Source organism: Corvus kubaryi, unplaced genomic scaffold, assembly GCF_017639235.1.
Source record: "Corvus kubaryi isolate FWS band 111438036 unplaced genomic scaffold, C.kubaryi_AGA036_p1.0 37386, whole genome shotgun sequence".
Classification (NCBI taxonomy): domain Eukaryota; kingdom Metazoa; phylum Chordata; class Aves; order Passeriformes; family Corvidae; genus Corvus; species Corvus kubaryi.
The window spans coordinates 49,690-64,891 of NW_024581128.1; the positions used below are offsets into that span (position 1 = coordinate 49,690).

At 38.2% G+C, this 15,202-nt stretch overlaps 1 protein-coding gene across 5 annotated transcripts in view; it reads left to right on the plus strand.

Moving 5' to 3' along the window:
• MAP4K3 (mitogen-activated protein kinase kinase kinase kinase 3) overlaps positions 1 to 15,202 on the plus strand; it is a 66,781-nt gene that overhangs the window by 19,904 nt on the left and 31,675 nt on the right. For 3 of the 5 annotated variants that reach the window (XM_042036634.1, XM_042036635.1, XM_042036636.1), the window contains exons 7-15: positions 1,178 to 1,220; positions 1,871 to 1,943; positions 4,283 to 4,414; positions 4,709 to 4,771; positions 4,853 to 4,934; positions 5,036 to 5,146; positions 9,360 to 9,435; positions 10,407 to 10,465; positions 13,061 to 13,123. In XM_042036634.1, the coding sequence (XP_041892568.1) occupies positions 1,178 to 1,220; positions 1,871 to 1,943; positions 4,283 to 4,414; positions 4,709 to 4,771; positions 4,853 to 4,934; positions 5,036 to 5,146; positions 9,360 to 9,435; positions 10,407 to 10,465; positions 13,061 to 13,123 (702 nt within the window). The remainder of the gene's footprint in view (positions 1 to 1,177; positions 1,221 to 1,870; positions 1,944 to 4,282; positions 4,415 to 4,708; positions 4,772 to 4,852; positions 4,935 to 5,035; positions 5,147 to 9,359; positions 9,436 to 10,406; positions 10,466 to 13,060; positions 13,124 to 15,202) is intronic. The other 2 variants (XM_042036637.1, XM_042036638.1) reach the window with 1 other exon arrangement.

Here is a 15,202-nt window from a genome sequence, read left to right on the forward strand (position 1 = left end):
ATTAAATGTTTCCCATTATACTTTATAGAATGCTTGTAAGGATACAGTGCACAGATACTTCTTCCAAGCAGAACTGTGCTGATAAAAAATGCTTACGGTGCTTACATTGAGAGGAATTTTTTTTTTAAATAAAGCTGTTCTCATGAGTATGGAAAAGTACTATCTTCATCTGCAGATTGCCTGACTGCTGAATTGTGTTTGCTTCTCTCAGTAGCTAAGTTACATGTTTGGAGTACCTGTCCTGTTAGCTTGAAAGGTGAAAAAGGTCAAGAGCATGTAAGCAGGGCTGTTACACTGTTTGCCAAGCTCATTAACTGTACTTGTGCAGCATGGACCAAGTTAGCTGTGTTTTATTGCAGGCCTGACTTTTCCTGCTCTGGGAAAAGCCATAATCTGTAAAAACACACGTTTTTGGAGGTTCATCTCTGCTGCCTTTCCATATGCCTGATGGGCAGTGCAGTGCTGACATTTGGAGCTGTGTTTAGCCAGCTTTAACCTTTACTCAGCTCAACCTATACCTGGTTTCAGTCTTCACATCAGGTTTGTTTTCAGTCCTTTTATCTTGTAATTTTGTAATACAAACACTCTGCTTTGGGTTAATTTTGATTATTGAGCTGAAGTGAGTGGTACACACAGCCACACAAAAACGACCTCTCCAAATCCAGCGCTAGCGGAATGCTCTGTTGCATAAGGACGGAAGTAGCTTTGCTAAATGCTTGATTATTTAGGCAGGTCCTTAGGCTATAATTGTAAGCATGGCTCTCAAACAAGAAAAAATGAGCTCCTACTTATGAAAAGAAAATAAAATTGTTTCCACTCTGACCTTTTGAGTTCCTGTTTCCTTTGAGTCATTGTAAATAGAAAAAAGTAAGAATTTATCAGCACAGGCAAATACTGTTTATTGAGAGGTTTTGTGTGCAATGCAAACTCTGTAGTACCATAGGCTAAACTAAAAATTAATGAAAAACAGTGTATATCCAAGGAGTTTCTTTAATAACAGAATGGCAACTTGCTAATTTCACAGACATTTCCTTGATAAGGCTGCAGGTTTATTGAACACAATCCTGGCTTTGTCTTTGGCCCCTAATTTGCTGTAAGATCTCACGTATTTCCTTTTTTAATGTGGTTTTGAAGGAATTGACATGTTTTAATTCAATTAAACCTTTCTTTTTTAAAGGGAGCAAACATTCTTTTAACGGATAATGGACATGTAAAATTAGGTGAGTTAATACATCTTAGTGCTTAAAAATTAGTATTTTTATGTGGTCTAAGAAGCAGCATGCTCGGTTTTGTTTAATGAGGTGATGGTTCATGTAAGGAATTAGTGAATACCAGAATTCTTTTTATCTTGCTGGTAGTATCTAACTAAACCATCCAGTTAGTATCTGAGGATGGGTTGGAGTAATTTTGGAACTGCGAGGTAAAAGACCTGATATTGTAAGGGAAAAGTAAAAAATCACAGAGTTTTATAAATTTTTAATAAATCTACCGTCCAGAATCTTTAAATGTGAAATGTACCTTGAGAGCTTATCTGAAAGAATCTCTTTGATAACACAAAATGAGGTGTTTTACCATATTAAAACACTGCATGTACCTGTTAGGTCTTCTGTGCCAGCCTGTTCTTCCTTGTGTGGATGAGGGACATTTGTGTGCATGTTTGGCAGGTGACTGAGGCGAGCTGACCAATGGTATCTGAGACACACCAAGTTTCTGTTATTTGCTTTTGTTATTTATCTTTTGTTAAATATTTCCAGTATATGTAAGAACCTCTTAACAGTGGGGAAACCAAACTTGTGTTCATTAACAATTAATTACATCAAATCACTTGTTAACTGTCATTTTGTTTTTGCCTTTTTTTTTTTTTTAATAGCTGATTTTGGAGTATCTGCACAGATAACAGCTACAATTGCCAAAAGGAAATCATTCATTGGCACCCCATATTGGTAACTGTATTTTACTTGACCATTAATGTAATATAACATTGATATTGACCATTAATATAATGGTAACACATATTGTTGAAAAATTGTGACAAAAGCATGCTCTGTCCCTTCCTGGGTAGACTAACCACTAAAGGCTGTGTCAGACTTTCTGGTGATCGTATCTGTGTTACTTATTCCAAATCCTGAACTAGCTGAGTGTCAGAGAAAAGGCTTTAATGCTCTGAAAAATTAAAAGGCTGGGTAGTGCCATCACCATTGACTAATTTATCTTAATTCAGTAAAACTTAAAAACTAGCAGCAATTTTGCTTGTTTTTAACTTTGATCTTAAATATTTCTTTTATTCCCTGATTTTCCGTTTTGTCATTTTATGTTTCTTCCCCTGCAACCTAGATACAGGTTTTCTGCAACTTTTCAGTTGATGAGTTTCATTTGTCTTCACAGATCCACAGACTTCTGCCACTTGTGAACTGTTTCTCTAAGCCATTTTTCCCCTTATTTACTTGAACTGTTTGAATTCTGTGATACAGTTCTGTCTGTACTGCATCTCTATTCTTCCCCCATTAAACTAGTGTGTATAATTTTTCTTATCGGAAGTTCTGTCTTTCATTTTATCCTTTTCCTGCTGGAAGTGGTTTTTCCCTTTCACCTTGAAGTAAATGAGACACATTCTCCACTGTAAAATAGCACTTTTGTTGTATATTTCACAGACATATTAAAATTCTGTAGTCTGACATAGTAGGTGCAAGATAAAAATATATATAATGAAAAAACCCCAATGTTCAAGTATTGACTTGAAATAGCCAAGCACAGTATTTTTAGCATTCTTCTTCACAGCAAGGCTTCACTTCCCTTTCAGAATAACACAAAAACCCATCAGTCATGATTTTGTGATTGGTTTGTGTCTCTTTCCCAAGGTGTCTGGGTGACCTCAGTCCTTGCCTGTAACTTTCAAATTGCGCCAGGCTTCTCAAATAACCTTAAATAATAACTTCAAAAGCATTACATAGGTTAATGCTGATAAAAAGCTTCAGTTCTTTGCAGAGCTTCTGAGAGATTTGAGAGCAGAAGTAAAGAAGCAAAATTTTTGGGATTGCAGAGAAGAAAAATTTAGTTGAAGCAGGCCATGTGGAGGTTTTAGTGGTCATTAGACCTAGATGTGTCTCAGGGCAGGTGAACTGCAGTGCTAGTAACCCTCCTATTTAAATGTTTTGCCCATGTTTCCCCTCTGCTGTGGTAAGCTTCCTTTTTGATTTAGAATGATTGGGATTTTTAATGAACTCTGGAAAAAATGTATCTAAATATAGTTTAGTTATGCAGGCTTGAAGTAAGTTCTACCACCAAAGCTGCTGATGTTTTCAGATCTACAGATACAGATTGGAAGGGACTCACAAGGATCATTGAGTCCAGCTCTTGGCCCTGCACAGGGACATGCTCAAGTGTCACACCATGTGCCTGAGAGCATTGTCCAAACACTTTTTGAGCTCTGGCAGACTTGGTGCTGTGACCACAGGATACCTGTATTTGAATAATGCATCAGCTGAGATGCTGCTTGCTGATTTACTGGAGCGCTCTCTAAGTGACTTTGTGTTGCATTTATTGAGTTATTTGGTGCTACTTTTCAGGTGATCTGGACTGATAAAGCTCAAAGCTAAGAAATACTAACATGTTGGCCACCTCGTAGGGCTACATAGGACAATCAAATTCATAATTCACTTTGGCTGTTCAGAACACATGACAATTCCAAGTGAATAATTTCCTTTAGGTATTCCTGTTTATGTGCCAGTTATGTTTGTTCATTTTTGCCACCTGAGAATGTGAAACCACTTTGTTGACTTAAAAGAGGTCAGCTGACATGAGTGAGACAGACTTTACAAACAAGGAGTGCTCTATACAGAGGTGATGATGAGTCTCATGCTTTCAGGATGCAAGAAAGCTGACATTTTATTACTACTTCTCTTGTTAGAATTCTTTTCTTCTAAGTCAGTGGATCACTTTCTAGGCAATATGTAAATTTGGATATTATGTGGATTTTATTGTAGCTGAATAATTATACTTCAGGCTCTTTGGTTGTTGAGTAGTATTTAGTCTGAGACAGATTGATTTCATCCACTTACTCCTAAATGACCACTTTAGAAACTGCCTATTAGTTACTAGATGATGACTGAGGGAAACTTCAGGTGTACATTGCATAATTTTTTACACACACACTTAGGTGTGTGTATATCTATATATACTGTGACTTTGTAGATTGAGAGTGTTAAGGAAGAGAATACTAAACTCGTGTACAGAAGAATGTTGATGGTGAGAAGTTTACCTAAAAATGTCTTTTACCATTTAGGATGGCACCAGAAGTTGCTGCAGTAGAAAGGAAAGGTGGCTATAACCAGCTCTGTGATCTGTGGGCAGTTGGAATAACTGCAATAGAGCTTGCTGAACTTCAGCCTCCAATGTTTGACCTACATCCAATGAGGTTGGTAAGGGGTTTTAGTTTGGTGGGTAAATGCAGCTAATTAAATAATCCATTTGAAGAGATGGCTGTGTGTTCTTGTGGGTTTTGGATGTCCTGCAGGGCACTGGGCTGAGTGTTCTGAGTGAACAGGACAGAAATTATAACAACTCTTTCTGGTGCATAAGTGTATAATGTCCTGGTTGAGTCTCTTAAACTGATATGGCTTCTTCTGCCTATTAAATAAAGTGTTTAATAATTTATCTCATGTATCTATTGCAGCATAACCACAGAAATGCTGTTGTTCTTTTTTTTCAGAGCACTTTTTCTAATGACAAAAAGCAACTTCCAGCCTCCTAAATTAAAGGACAAAATGAAATGGTAAGTACTTCTCTGTTTCAGTAGTTAATGAAGGTACTTTACTGGGAAATTGATTTTAATGTTTAACACTTTGTTTTACAGGTCCAATAGTTTCCATCATTTTGTGAAAATGGCACTTACAAAAAATCCTAAAAAAAGACCTACAGCTGAAAAGTTGCTACAGGTATAAATTTATGTATGAGGGTTTTTTAAAGTTATAAAATTAAAATGTGCTTAATGTGAGCAGCTGGAATTTTAATCTCCGTGTTTCCCTCTGTCTTTCAGCATCCCTTTGTTACCCAGCCATTAAATCGAAGTCTTGCCATTGAACTTCTGGATAAAATGAATAATCCTGATCATTCCACTTACCATGATTTTGATGATGATGATCCTGAGGTAGGAATATGTTTTAATTAAGGGGGTTTTTTTGCCAGCAAAACTAAACTATTGTGATTTATTGAGCCCCAGGATTTTTTTGTGATCTGGAAATAGTCTCAAGGGTTGCTTTTACTTTTGGTTGTGCTGCTCTGTCACACATACAGGCACTTAGCAAAAATCATTATATTTTTGGAAAGGGAAGCTCAAAGAGAAAGAGATTCAGATACTTCAAAATTTTGTTTATTGTTGTTCAACAATTTTGAAACAGTAAATGTGATCTGCCTCTCCAGTCCTGAGTTCTGTCATGCATTCTGCTGTATGTTTCTTTATGGAGTTATGTTTCCATCTGCAAAGAAAGCATTCATAAAAATGATTTTATACCTGTGTAGGAGAGAATGATCCTGTAATGTTTTTGTCAAATGGTTTGATGTGTGTTTTTTGCAGATTGTATTTTTCCATCTTAGAATATTCTGAAACTTGATTTCACTTACAGTTTCATCAAAGAGTTTCTGATTTTCTGCTCAAACAGCTGGGAAAAAGTAGCCTGCTTATGTAAGATGATAAAGAGCACAGGACTGAAGTGTTTAATACAGAAGAGAAAACAGATATTCTGTTACTTCATCCTGTCTTCATACTTTACTGCATGTTAGCAAATACTTCCCCAATGTTTACAGTTCCCTTTTTTTTGAAGAAAAAATGTAATCCTTTTAACACAAATGCCACTGATTCTTGAATTGCATTTTTTTGGTGATTTTTAATGGGTAAACTAGTTTAAAAATGCCTTCAAAGTAAAAGAAGCTTAAACGAGGCAACTAATTTAAGAGACTAATTTTCAGATTTTACAAGTTAAATGAGCTTTTAGCCCCTTGAACAGCAAAGACAAGTTGACTTGCACCAAGTCTATCTTAAAAGCTAAAATAAAAAGTGTGGAAAGAAGCCAAAGTGAAATAGATAATATTTTATGTTATGGAGTGCAGTGCTTGCATATTTTCCAAAAGAGATGGAAAGAGATGAAGGCATAAGGATGGAATAATAGTCAAAACTTTTAGAAGCAAATGCACACAGTGGAGCACATTTAATAGATTTTTCTGATAAAAAAGAATTAAGTCAAATACAAGAAATCCCTTGATGTGGTTGGCTTTCAGGTCACTTAAGAGAAAGGTGTCTGATTCCTGATGGAGTCAGCACTGAGTAACTTGGATCTTCTCACCATAAGCTCATGAGTGTCCTTTAGTTCTCTCTGTGCTCATTGATGAGTGAGAGCTCTGAGGCCCTTCAGGTGGTGTTTCTGTGGAAAGCAGAAAACCAAAGCTTTCATGAGCTGCTGTAAGAAGAAAGGTAGTGTGCTTCCTGTGAGTGAGCTGCTCAGCTCTGTGAGGCTTCCCTCCCAGGCTTTCCTGGGAGATTGTGCTGAAACCATGTACCATTTCCCTGTGCCACTGGTGTGTCTTTTTAGTAGGACTCTTGACCTTCATTTTGGGCTGCTCAGGTGGAGACTTTCTCTTCTCCTCTTGCATGGAGTACCAGTCTGCATTTTATTGATAATTACTGGTAGCTTACAAAATAGTGTTCACTCTTACATGTCCCTTGTGACTTAGCATTAAGAGGGCTCTTCTGTTTTCTACTGTATGGCTTATCAATTATCCCATAATGAAGTGTGGTATCAGGAGCAAAAACTGTGCCTTGTCTGGGGAGAAATTGAGCAAGTTTTGTATTTCAGATGAAGAATCTCACCAAGGCAAAGCAGTCATTGGCATTGTGGTCTTTCCATATAATAAAATGAGTGGAATAAGAAGTGTATGTTATGCACAATTTAACTTGCTCTATAACTTTCTTGCTCATAGAGGCAGCTGGAGATGTTAATTTAGGGATTGGCCAGTCCTGTACTTGTCACAAGTGCCTGAATGCATCCAGAAAAAATCAAAAGAAGTGATAAAATGTAGTACAACATAACACAGTACAAAAACACCATTGAGAATCTAGAGCCTCAGACCTATTCCCCAGTTTGTCTAGAGCTATTGATTTTTTTTGACTGGTGGTGGTAATGTTTTGGGGTTTTTTGATTGGTTGTTTTTCTTTTTTGGAGACTAGAGAGCTTTTCTGTCAGTGGTCTTTGAAGGGAAGTCTGCTGCCCACTGTGGTGACAGGTCTTCACTTGGCCTGTGCTGCTTTTAGGGGGATGCGATCTGTTACTGCTTGGATAGTCTGCAGAGCTGAGAAGTTGATCTGAATTTGCCACCACTCTGAAGAGTACCATACTACATCTTTAAATCATTCTGAACTCAAAGGTGAAGTGTTTAATGTGTGAAAACAAAAAACCATGATGGCATCATTTGGGTATAATCAAAAAGGTTCTTCTGTTCATGCAGTTGTTACTTGTTTGACAACAGTATCTGAAACTGACATTTCCAGCATATTTCCCTATCCCAGCTCATGGAGGGCTTCACTTAATTTCCCGTTCAGTCATGGACAGGATCTCTGGTTGGGACTCTGGACTTAGGAGATGTTGACAATTGCCTGTTCTTCCCTTTTCTGTGACAGTGATTCTCAGGATGGATGTGATATTAGCTGAAAAGGCTGCAAAGAGGAAACTGCTCGTGTTTTATGCGTAGCACACTGCAAGTTTTGGGGATAAGATTGCTTTTGAGATCTGTGCCATGATGGAAATTGTGCCCAACTGGCATTTGTGTCAGGAAGTTAACCTACATTCCTTTGTCCTCCTGCACAGCTCAGATGTCAGGTGTTGGTGTCAGCCTGTTGTCAGTGCAGGTATTTCAAGGTCACTTGAGGACTTTGTCCTCATGACTGAGAGATGAAGATTTGATCCTGAATGTAATTCTGTGGTCATGGAGAAGGTGACTGGAGGACAGGCTCTGTCTATAGTGCAACCACAGACATCTGTGTCAGGGTGCAGGTGCTCGCACAGTATTGCTGCAAAGGTGAAAATACCTCCTGCTGGGCTCCTGGCGTTACAGCTGGGTGCTGGCATTACAGATGCACACACATCATACACAACCAGGCAGTGCCTCTTAATAAAAGATTATAAATGAGCAGCCTTTCGGCATGCAGTATCAGATCAAACCTTGACATGCTGTAGCAAACCATTTTCGAAGCTCAAAGAGTGCGCAATAGACCAAATGGAACTGTGGAAAGGAAGGATTAACACAAGCTGTGAGAAACGGAAAAACTGCTGCTGAGATATGTGGGAGAAAATACACACCCACAATCTGTAAGTCTCTCCAGTTTCGAGGAAGAGCAAAGTGAACAAAAATGGGAGGTGAAACACCATGTATGTGTGTTGGATCCTAATAGGAAGCAAGAAAGTATTGTGTGAGGAAAAGGGGAGAAGGGAAATTATGTTTTCAGGTAGTATTTGAGGAATGAACTGTTTCTGAGCTATTCATGACTGTGATAGTACAGCAACAACAATATTGGTAACAAAAGCATACAGAAGGGTGATTCACCTGCAAAGATGCTCACCATGGACCTTGAGGCAGTGAACAAGGGTGGACAATGCCCCCACATTTCTGAGAGAACTTGCAGTGGTGCATGTAGAAAGAAGAGAGGAAATCCAACAGAGGGGAAAAAAAGAAAGCCAGGTTTTAAAGCACAGAACACTTCATCCTGTAGAGAAGTAAATGGAAATTCAGGGAAAAAATAGAAGTGGAATATAAATATGAAGGTGAATTTGTAGAAGTTTTGCTATCTCTCTTGCCACACAGCACAGGAGTACCAGGAATACTCCTGTCTATTCAGCTTTGAAAACCTCAGGCAGGTTTCTCATCTGCTTAAATAATGTAACTGATGACATTTTAGGAATCAATTTTAGTTAGAAGCTGGAAAAAGTGATTTCGGTATCTAATGGAATGAAATCTGCCAGTAAGTCAGATTTAGACTTACTGCTTATTTTAAAAACTACCAATAGCCTTAAACTGAATGGTGAAAAATGAAATGCTCTATGAGCAAAGACAAATGCTGGCTAGCATTAGCTTTATTTGTTCAAATGCAGTGTTCTAAAACCCCTTATATTGAAGGCACTCAACAGTTAAAATGTCTCCAAATAATTTTAACTTTAATATATAAAAAATTGCATGCAGTCTTTACATTTAGCTTTCACTTGATTTCTTTTTTTTTAATATTACGCTCAAGAAGCCTGCTAAAAACTGTTACACACTACAGGGTTTCAAGTGAGTATGTTTTGGTATTGAAATATTTTATTCTTCCCTTCTAGCCTCTTGTTGTGCCTCACAGAATTCATTCAACAAGTAGAAATGGGAGAGAAGAAAAAACACGCTCCGAAATAAACTGTAAGCATGTGTAATGTGACAATATGATGTATTTAATCATTGATATTATTTCAGCTGGTATTTTGGGTATCTGACATATATAGAAGCATTTTTAATGATGCATAGGAAAATGAAAACTTAGGCTCTTTCACTTAAGGATATAGGTTCTTTAAAATATTTGGATACACCCTTTGCCAGCACTACAGCAAAGATGATTATTGCTTCATCTTAACTGAACAAGACACAGCCTGAGCTCTTCTGAGAGCTGATTGACATAGTTTCATGTGTTGCTCCAGCAAGGATATTCAGACCAATGCCAGATTCAGCTGGGTAACAATGGCAAAGGATTATTTTTTCTTCCTTAATTCAGTAGCTTGGATTTGCTTTTGAATTGAAACAATCCCATAGAGGTCAGGAAGGGAGGAGGTTGATCACTGGCCATTAAAAGCAGACTCCATCCCCCTAGTTGTAGTAATTCTTTTGCTTGAATTAATTCAGAGCAGTACTCAGAGCTTTAGCTGTCTTCTCTTAAGGTAAAATTGAGAGTAGGAGTGTTCAAGAAGTCCTGCCAAAGAGTTGTTGTGGTAAGTCACTCCAAACATCATTCAGCACTCTTTAGTGCTAGTGAGTCTCCCAGAAGAACAGATCCAACAGTGAATTCACACCATGGCTAGTTTTTTTCTAAAAATTACAGCTAAAAATTGCACCTCTAAAGAGGACACTTCACTGCCCTATTTGCTCAGTGGTTTTCCTGTTCCTTCTAATGAGTAGGTGAGGCAAATGGTGATTGGGCTGCCTTTGTGATAAAGAGTACTTTCTGGGCCCATTAGTTTCTAGCAGGCACAAGTTTGGTATGTCCATGTGTCACAAGTTTCTGTCAGTGAGGATATGATACACTCATTAAACTGATTTTTTTCTTTTTTGTTAGCCTTTGAAGCTAAGTCTTTGTCTAACTACAGTCCAACTTCTTGTTTTTATTTTCTCCCCTTTAGTTGGCCAAGTAAAGTTTGATCCACCCTTGAGGAAAGAGACAGAGCCCCATCATGAATTTGTGAGTAACAAGCGGCATGAGCTATGCACTACACATTATTCCCTACAAATATCTGTGGAGGAGGAGAAATCCAAGATGTATAGCATGCTTCCTTGGTACTACTGAACTTGTTAGTGATTTTACTGACAAGTTGTAACAGTGGTTTTTTGGTGCCATTACACTCACTGTATGTAGCAAACCTCTGTATTTGTGGTTTCTGCCAGGTGTGCTGTATGTGCTAAGCAACAGCCCTTTGTGTTGCAGGTTACCTATATCCTTTGTACCTCACTGCCCAGTATAGCATTCCCTTTATTTACAGAGTTGTTTTTTTAATTAATTCCTGTGTGTACTCAACTGTTTTTCTCCCTCATTCTTGTATTGACAATGGAAATAATAAAATTGAGAGCTTGGGGGGAGAGGTACAATGCATTTTAAAAGAATTTCCTCTCTGAAAAATCCTTCTGTGGCTCTGTGTCACAGATGAGCCATGCTGAGTCTGGCAGCTGATACTTTCTGCCAAGGTGTATTGCCAGTGATTTCTTCCTGTGGGCCCATCAGTACAAGGGGTGTAAGAACTCAAGCTGTGGGGGAAAAGGTGTCTGTGCTGTGTCACACACAATTGCAGTAGCTTCCTCTCTTCTCTGGAGACTGTTGCTTTCCACATTTGTGCACTTGGGCAGTTTCTTCACATTCCTGGACAAAAATACACTCCTTTGCTTCCTCACTGCAGACTTGTGTGTTCATTTTGTTTTCCTAAGGCAGGTGTTACAGAGAAAAAGTTGGCTTAGTAGATAGGTGGGAGGGACAGTGGCTTTGCTCTGAGTTGGTTTTTGGAAGGGTGTGTACTTAGGAATGTACTTCTGTAGTCTACAAACCACATGTGAGTCGGATTTCTGACACAGACTTCCTTGTGGTGCTCTGTAGTTGTACTGAAATAATCCTTCCAAGTGCTTTGCCCTTTGGTAGTGGGTCAGCATACTCTGGCTGTATGAGGTTGTATTTAACCAGGCTCGTCCTCAGAACTGGCTGGACAGAGAGCCTCAGTTTCTGGTGCCTGTTTGAGATGGAGGAGAACAGCTGACCAAATCACACATGGGATTTAGAGAAGTATTTCAGATGTGTTACTTAGACCGTGACATAACTGTATCATTTAGGAGCCCTGGTTATGTAAGTTTTTATTAAATATGATAATGAAGGCAATGCTTCTACCCTAAACCCATCATTTAACTCAAAATTATTTTTGAGCTGATTCCAGGTTATCCTGTGTTTGCTTCCCTGTTGCATGGTCTGGATTGTAAAGAAAATGCAGTTGGAAGCATTGTATTGTTGAAATTATCATGCTTTTGTTCATTAAGAATTTTATTTATACACGCACAATCATAATTGCAAAAGGATGTCAGGGGGGAGGCTGAAGTTTTAAAAATACTTTTCCCATTTCTTTCTTTTTATCAGTTGCTGAATATACAAACCATAATGGATAACTCCATGGGGCAGTGGTGCTTTTATTGCACCTTAGGAACTTGAGTTGCTAAACTGGAGAGGGATTTTCTAAGGGGGTTAAAGCACAGCTTTTGAGAGCACTTCTTTGACAGGTGTTGTTGGAAGGGAGGAATCCAAGCCTTTTCCTACACTGTGTGTTAGCAGTCAGGACCTTTGCACTTTGGAATCTCAGAAGCCCTTGCTGCTTGGTGAAGGGACTTGAACCATCCAGATTAATTCTTCTGATAAGAAAATATATTAGTGTTGTCTGTTCTGGTCAGATGTTTCATATTTGAAACCTGTCCAAAGAACTTGCCTCATCTCCCTGTCTGTAGGGAGCATCTATAACTGTTTGTTTGGATCTTTCTGAAGAGGAAAATTAACTGCTCTGTGCTTTATGTCAGAAGGAAGCATGCAGACCTGATATGTTCTTCCCAGATGAAACAGATTTGTGATTTCAAAAATAATGATGTTGGGTCCAGAGACCAAATTAAAAGCATACAGGTATAGATTAGCTGTAGAACCAGTGGACATTTTAAATTGGCATGGCAGATTGCAAACAAGTGACCTATTCAAAGAATGGATGCTTTAGCAAAGAGCCTCAGCACAAACCAGTCTGTGGGAGAAATTTGTAGTAATCTACCTGCTCTGGCAGAGAAAGTCTTTGAAATGGAAGTGGGAGCAAGAGATGCCTGTGTCTTCCTCTAGCAGTAACAGTGGGGATCTGTTTTCATTAAAGCAGTTCTGATGCTTTTACTTCTGTCTCACCAAGCATGTTTACACTTACACTCAGTTACTTACGTGTGTGAGTGCACAAAGGACTGGACCCCTGCAGCATGAGGAGTTATGGTCTGTGCTGCACTGAGATATTGAACTGGACTCTTACTGGGACAGTTTGTCACACATTACCACAGCTCAGCTGATGAGCAATAATTCATCATTTTGGTGTTTGGTAATGTGACCATTCCCTTAGCTGTGTTTTGCCCCCATCCCGAGAACTGTCTTAACATGGTTTTGAGTTTCAACTAACAGTATCTTTTTTTTTTTTTTTTAGCAAGAAAATTTACATTTATGTGCACCTGGCTTTCAGTCACAATATAAATAACTCGCTTTTCTTGATCTCTATCTAATGAACAGCCTGACAGTAGCGATTTTTTGGACAATTCAGAAGACATATACTACACTGCAAGATCTAACCTGGTATTTTTCATCTTATGCCTTTCTTTGTCAGTGTTAGTTTGGTCCTTGTTTTCCTTTTTGAAAGCTCATGTTTTGTCCTGTTGTTGTAGTAGTGGTGTTTTCATCTGTGTGAAAACTATTCAATGTAACTATTAGTCTGTATGTGTATTTCTGTAGTGTAGAAAGAAATTCTCAGTACGTGCAGCATTGTGACAGTATTTAACCTGTATTCATATTTACTTGAATTGCTCTTACAGAAGGGGCTTAGTGTTAATGCATTCATTCTCATTTCTTTACTGCCATACTGTGCATAATTTGTTCGTTTTTTGGAGGGTGTTTGAAAATAGAAGAAACATTTTCTTTGTATTTTTGTCTGGTAGTTCCTTTAAGTGATCCCATGCAAGATATAAAATATGTAAGTGTAAGTCTCTGAATTCTCCAGATGGTAATTATGTTACAGAATGAGTATACACTGAATAGAAATAACAGAAAGTGGGCTCATAACTGTTTTCAATGGTATTTGGCATCATATAAAGTCTGATACATATTCCAAATTTTTTGTTGCTGCACTGCTAAAACATTTGGTTGTTAGCATCACACTGTAGAAATCACTGTAGGAAGTGAGTATTCTTACGTCTCTGCTCTTTGTGTAGTTAGATGGGTAATGCATCCAAGTCTTGGACAAACTGTTGGAAAAAAGGAAGCAGCACTCTGTACTAAATGAAGAGCATTAATCTACTAATTTTCTTAGATTTGTGAGATGTTTAATATAGGTGCTCCAAGAGGAAGATGGGAAAACTGGGGTGTTTGAGAATGTCTTGGGGTTTATGTGATAATTTTTTGTTATTTGTTTTGTTTTTTAGTGGTTTTTTTTGTTTCTTTGTTTGTTGTGCCATCTGTTGGCTTGGTGTGACTTGAATCTGCCAGAAACATAGTTAGTGAAAGCTTAGACTGTCTTTGCCTTTCTTGGAAGGAATTTTCTGTATTGCATATTTACGAGAATGTTTCACAAACTGTTTTAAAATCAGTAGCTTAGATTTCCCTACCTGGTGGCAACACCTCCATCCTGTGCGGTTCCTCTGGTTTTGAGAATGTGGTTTTGGCTTTTCAGTTTGGTTTGCTTTTGGTTTCCTCTTTGCAGTTTGACACCTTTTAAATCTTTTTTTTTAAGGTTACTCTCAGTGTTGTCACATATCTTGCTAGCCTGGTGTCTGTGGGTCTAAGAGCAGAATGAGAACATGTCTCATAGCTGAACTGTCCTTTCTTATCCTTCTACCCCATACTCTTCAGTACACTCTTCAAAAATTGTAACTATTATAAAACTTACCAAGTACTACTGTTGTTACTGTCATGAGATGTGTTTTTAAAGTCACTCAACAGCACTTTTTCTTTCTCTGTTTCACTGCTTTCTTCACGTCCTCCTGTGCTCATTGTGAATCAAAGTGGAGAATTCTGAGTTGGTGGTAATACATCATGAATTTTTGAGAATCTTCCAGTAAGATCTTACCCTTAGAGGAGATAATTACTAGTTGGTTCATTCTTCTGTAGGATGTGCTAATCAGAGATTCTCTCTGTGTCTCCTTCCCCCACTCCTGCTCTCTCAGTATTGGTTTCAGATATGTTCATTGAGAAGTGATACATGAATTTTTCAAATGTCATCAAGAGGAGAAGATTATACTTTTTCACAAGCATTATGTATCACCTGCTACTGTTGGGCTCTTTCCCTGCTGTTGTACTGGTTTTATAAAATACCTCATAAGCAGCAACTCCTTTGCAGAGCTGTGTGTCTCTAAGGTTGTAAAAAAAAAAAAAGATCATAAATTGAGGCATACTTTGGACTACATACAGTTGAGGTTCAAAGCAAATTTGGGGAGTGACAGTATTTTTACCTATCACCACGTATTTTGCACAGCTGGATTGATCATATGGCAGTTTATGCAGTCATCATGCACATTACCTTTCAAACATCTGATGCCTATGATGTGGCTACTCTTAAAAATCATTCCTGTCTTTTTCTTCTCCCCCTCCTTCCCCCTGTGCTCTTCTGAAACAGCTGCCTGGATCTACCAGAAGAATGGAGAAATTGAGTACAAGTCTTGT